General features: G+C 41.1%; 1 protein-coding gene and 1 pseudogene across 1 annotated transcript; both read right to left on the bottom strand.

The window, feature by feature from the left end:
• Window positions 1-158: 158 nt before the first annotated feature.
• Window positions 159-5,713, bottom strand: LOC101165698 (annotated as a pseudogene).
• Window positions 5,714-5,780: 67 nt separating this feature from the next.
• Window positions 5,781-8,504, bottom strand: LOC101165946 (macrophage-expressed gene 1 protein-like). The gene is made up of 2 exons (XM_011494056.3): window positions 8,033-8,504; window positions 5,781-7,885 (listed from the first exon to the last, which is right to left on the bottom strand). Exons 1-2 carry the CDS (start codon window positions 8,480-8,482, stop codon window positions 6,374-6,376), a joined length of 1,962 nt encoding a protein of 653 aa, XP_011492358.2. The 5' UTR covers window positions 8,483-8,504; the 3' UTR covers window positions 5,781-6,373.
• Window positions 8,505-8,711: the final 207 nt, after the last annotated feature.

Here is an 8,711-nt window from a genome sequence, read left to right as displayed (position 1 = left end):
CTGTTCCTCGTCCCTTATCAACTTTAGCCCTGATGTTTTTCAGCAAAACTAAAAGGGAGCCTATATGGTGAGACCAAATACTGCACACAAAACCCTCTTTCAGAAACCAAACCGAGACGCCGTAAGTTGTGGAAAACTTTAGAACAGGATTCCATTTAGGTGCTCACACCTTTTTTTTAGATACATTTATTAACAAAAATTAATTGATCTTTTCTAAATCAGAGCACATTAAAATGTGGTCATCACTCGCTCCGTTTAAGTTCAAATCAGTTCGACTTTTCCTGCAGGTAAAGCAGAAGTTTAAGCAAAGAGTTTCCTTTCAAAGTTCTTATGCCAGCAGAGGCACATTTGGGTCAGCTGTTGGATCAATGTACTGTATGAGGGGCCAACATGTTTAAGTTGTTTTTCTTTACATTTTACCAAACGATTTTTGTGTAACACCGAAGTTGTTCGTGTTCTTTGTATATTTTTTAGGTACATGTTAAAATTGAATAATAAATATTGAAATAAATATTTGTGACCCAGTGATTGATATGTAAAGCAAGCTTTAAATGTTTTAAAAATGTAAGATTTTTATTCTTACAGGGCTCCATTTGTTTTTAAAGTTCAGAAACATATAAAGTTTAGGCTGCATTCTTTTCCCAAAAGATGTGCCAATTTTTACTTTATTAGCTACAAAAAGTTTAAAATCTTTGACAAGAAATGTTTAGGAAAGAAGAAACATCTTGAACCCTTCCTCTATTAAATTAAGACAATCATGTTTTCAATTTTATTTGCTCTAGAAAGTTTGAACTGTAAAATATACCGGTAGGCTTAAAGCCCTACCGGAATAAGAACATATTGCATAAGCTATTTGAGTTAAACACAGAAACTACAGTACGCACATTTTCAGAGCACAACCCATTTGCATTCACTTGCACGGTCTTAAGGAGAAATCTTGATTTTTATTTATAGTCTGTTTATTTTTACAGACTCTTTGAAAAAATAATTCACTGAAAATCTGAAAACAGATTTTAATCAAAGCTGGAGGTTAAGATGAGAAGTTGCCACATTTCTGACCATTCAAAGCTTTAAACGTTTTACTCCAGCCAATGTTTGCCTTTCCTCAGTATTCCTTTTGAGTTACCTGTTGACTTTTTCTCTCCAGTTATGATTATTCAACGAGAAAAAATAACTTCCTTTTTGCTTCAGAAAGACTGTTGTTCATAAGTGCCTCAAAGCAGTTTGGCGTTCATGCCTCAAAGACAAACATTAGAATAAATCAGGGGTCTGCAACCTGAGGCTCCGGAGCCACATGCATCCCTCCATTGTTAAAGTATGAGGATCCCGCTGGCCTCCACGTCTTTCAGATCTTTTGATTCTCCCAAGTCCATTGTGGCTTGCTTACAAAATGAATAAATAATGGTTTTGTAGTTGGTTTTTAGTTTATTAAGCTTTGTCTTTTGTTCTTAGACTTGTTAGATAACTGAGCAACATGATAGCAAAATATTTCATCTGTTAAAGGTTAAGCTTTGAAAAAAATATTGCATTTCCATGTATAGATTAAAAAATGATTCTGCACCAATGTTGTCATAATTAAATTGGATATTAATTGGAGAAAAGAGATGACAACGCATCAAAGTCATAGCGAAAGAAAATATGTTTGACTGTCATACATTTTTAATTTAAGTAAATCTGTATCAACAGAAGGATCCAAGATGACACGGGGTGTATGATCTTGAAAAGAACTTTGTTATTTATAGAAAAACATAACAGTTATAATTAAATTATAGAAAAATTTTAACAGGTAAGGCCACAGAAACAAACAAATATGTGTATTTTACTAAAGAGTTAGGTGGGACTGTGCTGCTACAGCTGGTTTTTAGTTATAAGAAATTGGCTGTTACTGTTAAATGTTGCAGACCCCTAATCTACATACTTTGAAACAGTACAAAGTAACCACCACATTGAGACATTCAGGACATTTTTAACAGTGTATCAGCGGAAATGGACGTAGGTCCCAGTGAAAGTCCTAGTTTAGGCTGTTTCTTGGTCCCTGAATGAGTTTCTTGGAAGAGATTGTCTCCTTCAGAATCCCCTTCAATAAAACAGCTTTACAACAACTGCACCAAAGATGTAATTAAAGTAAATGTACTGTACCTCTTAACCACTGTTTTAAGCTTCTAGATGTACTTTTCATCAGTTAAAAGCATTGACTGTATGTGAGAAAACCTCCTCGCAATCCAAACAGGAAGTACCTGCTGGCTCCAAAAGCCAAAATCCCATAGACCTGTATAGAGAAACACACAGCTATCATTCAGTCATTTTGTTTGTTAGAATAACCATTCTTGATCCGATACCTTTTGGTTCTTCATCATCCAAATTTTTTTTCATTATGTTTTCTTTCCTTTTCCGTTTTTCAAGTTTTAAGCTGACCAATTAATGAAAGTATGAGGATCCCGCTGGCCTCCACGTCTTTCAAAACTTTTGACTGACAGATTCTCCCAAGCCCACTTTCAGTGGAATGGGTGTGGTCTTCCAACAAGCTCACTCCTGATTGACGACTGCCTCAGACCAGTCACTACTTACTGATGCAGTCATAAATGTAAATGACAGCTGATTACAGATATCTCTTTACTAAATATCAGGTATTTAACCATTTTAAATGCACATGGTCTTAAGGAGAATGTACATGAGAATGTACATGGTAAAGTGAAATAAAGAAGTGCCTTCATAAAACCATTACTCTGCATTTGGAGAATACCTTCCACATCTGTACCCTGTCAAGTGGGCGTCACATGGTATTGTGTAGGTGAAATAGAAGACTCCTTTGCGCAGTTTGCAGCCCAAAGAGTGCCTTCCTCTCTCAGGATAGACGACGCACGTCCCTGCCATGTCGTTGTAAAGCACGTCTTTATCCCAGACTTCAAACCTCAGGGCCTGACCCAGTTCCACCGAACCAAACTCATAGGTGGCGTTCCACACTGGGTCATTGTTGTCCATCACCGTCTCAGTCTCCTCGTACATGCCGCTGTAGAAGATCTTGACGAAGGCGTCTGTTTTCGTAAAGGTGTCTGCCCTCAGTCCTGCTCCTCTGTGGATCTCCACTGTCAGAGTTCCTCTTCCAGCCCTTAACGGACAACAGTTGTGATCCAGGTTGGGGGTCGGAGAACAGTTTTTCAAGCCCAGCAGTTCCTCCTGCAGCTGGTTCTCTTTGATGTACTCGGTGACCACGATTCTCAGGTTAGCACTAACACGTGAGTCTTCCACCAAGTGATGCAAGGGGAAGATGGCATAGGAAACCACATCAGGGTTTTCATGAAGGCTGTTCATCCAGCTGTGGTATGCTTCCAAAGGCTCCTGCTGGTAAAGGATGTCGGGAAAGTACCTCTCCCCTCCAATCACCTCAATCTTGTGAGTCATAAAACCCTGGTAGAAGCCCATGCTCATATTCCCTTTCAGGAGGCCATCGCACTTGTTGGAGAAAGACATGTTGGCAGGGATGAAACCCAATGCAACCCTGAGCTCAACATTAAGGCAGTTTTTAATTTCTGTCTCTGAGAAGCCCTTTAGCGTAGCCAGGCAGGTCCGGAAGGCGGTGATCCGCCTCACCTTGCCTCCAAGGTGGACCTACCAAAACATTGGATAGCAGATTGAAGACCAGGCTGCAGCATCTATAATAACGTTAAAGCTGCACGTTTTACTGACCTGGTGGATGTAATGTGTTCCATAGGTGTCTATGAGTCGTCTGTATGAGGCTTTGCTCTGGTCGGAGTTTAAAGTCTGTGGGAGTCTTCTCAGATGCTTGATGAACTCTGAACTTAGCTGAGGATGATCGGCCAGCCTAAAGCTACAAACACAAATGGTCCAAAGTTCAAACAAAATAAAATAGATACATGATGTCCTTTCAAGCAGCAATGAACTGCTCTGTGTCAGAATAGGTTTGTTACATTGTCTCGATTTAAGAAAAAGATAAGCACACATTTTTACCTTCATTTTCTTCCATGAAGTGTCAATTCAGGCAAGTTTAAAACTCAAAAATATTTAATTTAGTATATGATTTTAAATTCTTTATTTTATCCAACCAATGTTCTACCTAGTGCATCCATGTTACCTGTAGTAGGTGCAGCTCATTTTGTGAAGGGCAAATGGGCAAAAAGGGCAAACTTGGCCAAATCCGAGCGGCTTCCTCCCAGCACGCCATGGCCGATACTCTCGAGGCTCAAACCCAACCCCCAGTTGTTGTTTACCAATGAGTTGGCGCTGTGCAGCAGGAACTCCACAGAGTGGTGGAGCGCACTGGAAAGCTGCTTACTGCAGCGACTGAAAGGCCTCCAGTCCAGCACTGATGCTGGCAACCTCTGGATCTGATAGGAAAGACAGACTGTTGGGATAAAGAATCTAAAAACTTAACTTGGAATTTTCAAAAACGATAAAAAAATGTATGGAAAGAGGATAAAAGTAAACAAAATGAGAAAAAGCAGAGAGATGGTTTTATAGTTTTTACCTGTCCTTCCTGGAAGCGGTTTGGACACAGCGTGCAGGTGTGGTTGTCAGACAGATGAGCTTTGACATTAATGACGTACGCTCCTGTTCGACGCAACCGCACTACATCAAAACCCTCGCCTGCAAGGTTGTGGCCAGGAACAAAAGGAGCTTTCTCACACTCTGGTCCTGTGCCAGTCCGACAGGCCTGGACCCTGTGGACCCCCAGAACAAGCAACAAAGCCTGTGCAAACAAGACAAAACTCTCCCACTGCTGTCTTCCAGCTGACATGGTTACCTAGTTGAACAAAGTACAATGAAGGGTGAAAATTTTGTTTTTTTCCCTTGATTTTTAAAAATATGTGTCAAAAAAATTTATGTTCTCCAAGCTGACCATTAAACTCGAGTTATAGGCTCTTGAGTCCAAATTGATGACAATATATATCACATGGATCCCTCTTCTAACTTGACCCTTATATTGTATGTGAGTCAAAATTGACCTGTTTTCAAGTGGGAAAATGGGTCGATTTTGACCTGAACACAATATTAAGGATTATTTAGCACCTACTTAAAAGTAAAAACATAAATGAAGTTTTGTTTTTATCCTTGGAAATAAATTCAGACATCAAGGGGTTAATCCTCTATGTTTTTTTTAAATCCTGTCACAATTACCATGTTCAAAACAACATCCCAGAGAGGAACCATAGAGCAGAATGGACTCATACATTTTCTTTTTGTCCTTCAAAAATATCTTCTTTTGTCAGCTGTTATTTTGCAGAAGCCTTGACTTTGCAATGATCTCTTTCTCTTGATCCTCCGTTTTCTTCTCTATTTAGCTGTCGGTGGCTCAGCAGAAAATTACAGCTGAAGTACAAGTTTGTTTGAATTCCTGGATCCCTCCATACTCCAACTGAGAAAGCTTCAGTATGGCCGACCGTCTGTGCTGAAAGCCTGTGGGTGCACTCTTCCGTCTTTTCTCTCCTCCTGAAAAGGAGGGAGGATCTCTGCATGTCTGCAGCTCTCTCCCTCTTCCTCTCTTTACCCTGAAGGCCTTTTTGAATCTGTGCAGCCTGAATGAGTTTATATTCAAGATGTAGTCCCAGTTCTGTAAATCCCTCTCAGATCTGTGTTTGCTGCATGTGTGTGTGGGGGAGGAAGAGTTCTATGCAGACTCGAGCAAAGAAAAACATTGGTTGGAGCTCTTCAACTGGAAATGTGTCAGTGTGAAGATGCATGCATGTGTGTGTTGTCTGTTGGACTAAATATGTTGTTTTTTTTTAAAGAGGTCAGTGCTTACAAAGAAGTGGCATAACATCCAACTGATTAGGCATCTTTATTAAGGTTCCCACAATAACAAAAGGAGGTAACATACATTTTATTTTTAATAATTTCAATCAAGAACAAAATCTTATATTTATTAGGTTATAACAAAATATACAAAATTGAGTATACATATTTTGAGTGAGTAGATTGTTAGAAAGCAACTGATGTTTTCTACTTGCATAAAACAATGTTCATAAAAGATATGTTGGTGTCTATTACATGGAATTATGACTCTTGGCCACATTATGGCAGCAATCATTCATGTTGAAGTTTGCACATACCTCAGAACTTCCCCTTATTGAAAAAGTACACAAGTCCCTTCAATATAAAACATTTTTAATGAAAGAAATATCTATTGCTTCAAAGAAAACGATTCTGGAGAGAGAAAATGCTAACGTGAACAGCAAGAAAATGAAAGTAAAGAAAATAAAAACCTGTTTGTCTCCAGCATAACCTCAGTTTTAAGCCACTTCCTGCTCTGTTGCCCTCTCCAGACCAGCAGGTATTTCCTCAAACTCTCCTGTTTTAAAATGAGACCCCCTCCTCCTCCTTCTCAGAACCACCACCACAATGACAATCAGCACCATCAAACCAATCTCTCAAAATGCCTGCTCGACATCTCAATCAGCTCTGGGTGAATCTCTTTCAAAATTGTATTGATTTCTTCTGGTTTGGCCAGTTTCCATGCTTTTGTCCCCCCAACGTGGACCGAGCTATTGTCTCCTTTAGTCATTACCATCACAGTGTTGGTTGCTTGCATGCTAACCAGTGGGGCTTTCGTAAAGGGGGGCAGGTGGATTGGTAGTAGTTCACCACCAGTAAACAACCCTGACTGGACGCAGTAAAGGATTTCACAACCATTGCTGACTGTCCCAAGGTGTTGGCTGTACCCGGGAGGGCACCTGCGTTGGTTGTTTGCCAGAGGGTTGACTGATTCACAACTGAACAGACCTCCAAATGGGACAGAAAAATTGTTCGCCAATTCATAGTCTTGACTCACACAGATCCTTTGGCCATCTGAAAGAAATTTCAAAGAGATGTAGTTTGCAGGGCAGCTTTTGGCATTGGTAATGGGATTTGGAGAGGATGGGCTGTAAATGCCCCCAAACAGATACCCAGAATTTTCTGGGGCTGTCCCATTAACAGAGCACCAGTAGGTCAAAATGCGAGCACTGCGTACACTGTAGTTGTCCTGACATTGTTCTCTCTGGCAAGTATACAAATACAGAAATCCACATGAATAAATGATGTCATAGCAGTCACGAGTTGTGTAACCCTCCTGTCTTACTTCTGACCGCAATAACAATGGGGTGTAAGGGTAGCGGCAGGAAAAGTCCCCTGTAATTGGATTTTTCTGGGCCAGTTCTTCACACAGTGGACCTGCATCTGAGCTCAGTTCTGTGCACGCTTGGTAGACGCCCCCAAAGCTAAGGTTTGTGGCAGGACCCTCACAAGACTTATCATCAACATTAGCTTGGAAGTTGTAGTTCTTGGCTGTGACGTCGACACAGCCAGGGCGGGTGTTAATCCTGTAGTAACGCTCTATGGCCTGACTCACTGTCAGAGCCACCTTGTTAAGGGTAGGCTGTGGCAGATCTTGTATTGTATTGCTATTGATCAAATAGTGGAGGGGGACTCCTGAACGGTCGATGGCAACCAAATTGTTTTTGGTGCTCTCTTGCCACTTCTGCAGAGAGATACCAGGATAAAAGGGGGCACCTCCATGGCTTTGAATGATGGAGTATGTAATGTTGGACTGGTAGTTTTGAAGAGTTGAACTCTTTTGGGTGTAGTTGCTGCTTATGTCAAACTTCAGTTTGTCATAAAAGTTTAATCCGGCCTGCAATTTAATTAAGGATCTGTCCGAGACGGAGACATAAGAGGAATGAAGGTAGTCTTCCTGTGACAAAGAAGCTCCAGCATCAACACTTGTGATTACATGAGTGCCGAAGTCCAACACCATCTTCTCTGAGAGGTAGTCGGCACGCCTCGTCTGGTTGTTTTCAATAGCGTCGACGATTTCTTTCACTTGGTGAGCAAAGCGGGAATCCAAAGCAAAGTCTGGGTAAGACTTAACCGAGTAGATGAAGTTTCGCACCTTCAGACAAAACGGGTATACAGGGTTAGATTTGATAGATTATTGCCTTGCTCACATTGAAATAACTCAAAGACAAAGCACAAAAAATTGTCACTAATCCTACAATTTTAAATGAATTTTTGCTTCTTAAAGTAAAAAAAAACTCACTTGCACTCTGGCTGTAGTTGAGGAGTCCTTGACCTGATGGGTTTTCATCCTAGTAATCTCAACAGAAAACTTGGCGTTCAGCCTAGGGAGATCAGAAACATCAGCGTTTATGGAGGCAGCTGTCGAGCCTTTCTGATCCAGCCAGGAACTGATGATCTCTGAGCTGGTCTCCACGGCCGTCTCTTTGTAGGGAACAACAAACACCTCATCTGGGATAAGATAGAGCCCGTCTTCAGTGGTCTGGCATTGGAAATAGCCAAATTTCATGACTCGTCCCATATCCATGTTCCGCAGGTTGTCCCAGCCTCCACCCGGCAGCACCTCCAGGGCTGTGAGGGAGAGGTTGGTGGAGGCACGGCATTGTCTGAGCCAGTTGGTGGGTCGATTCACTGGTTTTGAAAAGCAGGTGTGAAAGAAAAGGAAAGCACAGAGCAGCAGTGATGCCTTCATCGTGGCTCTGTCAGGATGAAGGCTGGGGCACCTTAATAAAGTGTAAAATCTGCCCCACCTCTTTTCTGAAGTCATGGGGAAACAAAGGAAAGGCTTGATGTATAAATATCAGGGGGATTTTTATTTCTCTTTGAATTCACATGTTGCTTCCCACCTCTCTGATTTTGAAGATATGCTTTTAAGCGTGCTTTACTTAACCAGAAAACTACAAGCCTTGTAGTTTTTAAGG

This window comes from Oryzias latipes, chromosome 9 (assembly GCF_002234675.1).
Source record: "Oryzias latipes chromosome 9, ASM223467v1".
Lineage (NCBI taxonomy): Eukaryota > Metazoa > Chordata > Actinopteri > Beloniformes > Adrianichthyidae > Oryzias > Oryzias latipes.
The sequence above is the reverse complement of the archived record's forward strand: the minus strand, read 5'-3'. Positions and strand labels throughout refer to the sequence as shown.

Excerpts from the sequence above, each read along its gene's own strand:
- LOC101165946 (XM_011494056.3), bottom strand. The coding sequence starts at position 8,482 with ATGAAGGCATCACTGCTGCTCTGTGCTTTCCTTTTCTTTCACACCTGC. Across the intron at positions 7,886-8,032 it reads CAACTACAGCCAGAGTGCAA|GTGCGAAACTTCATCTACTC; the intron begins GTGAGTTTTTTT and ends TTTTGTCTGAAG.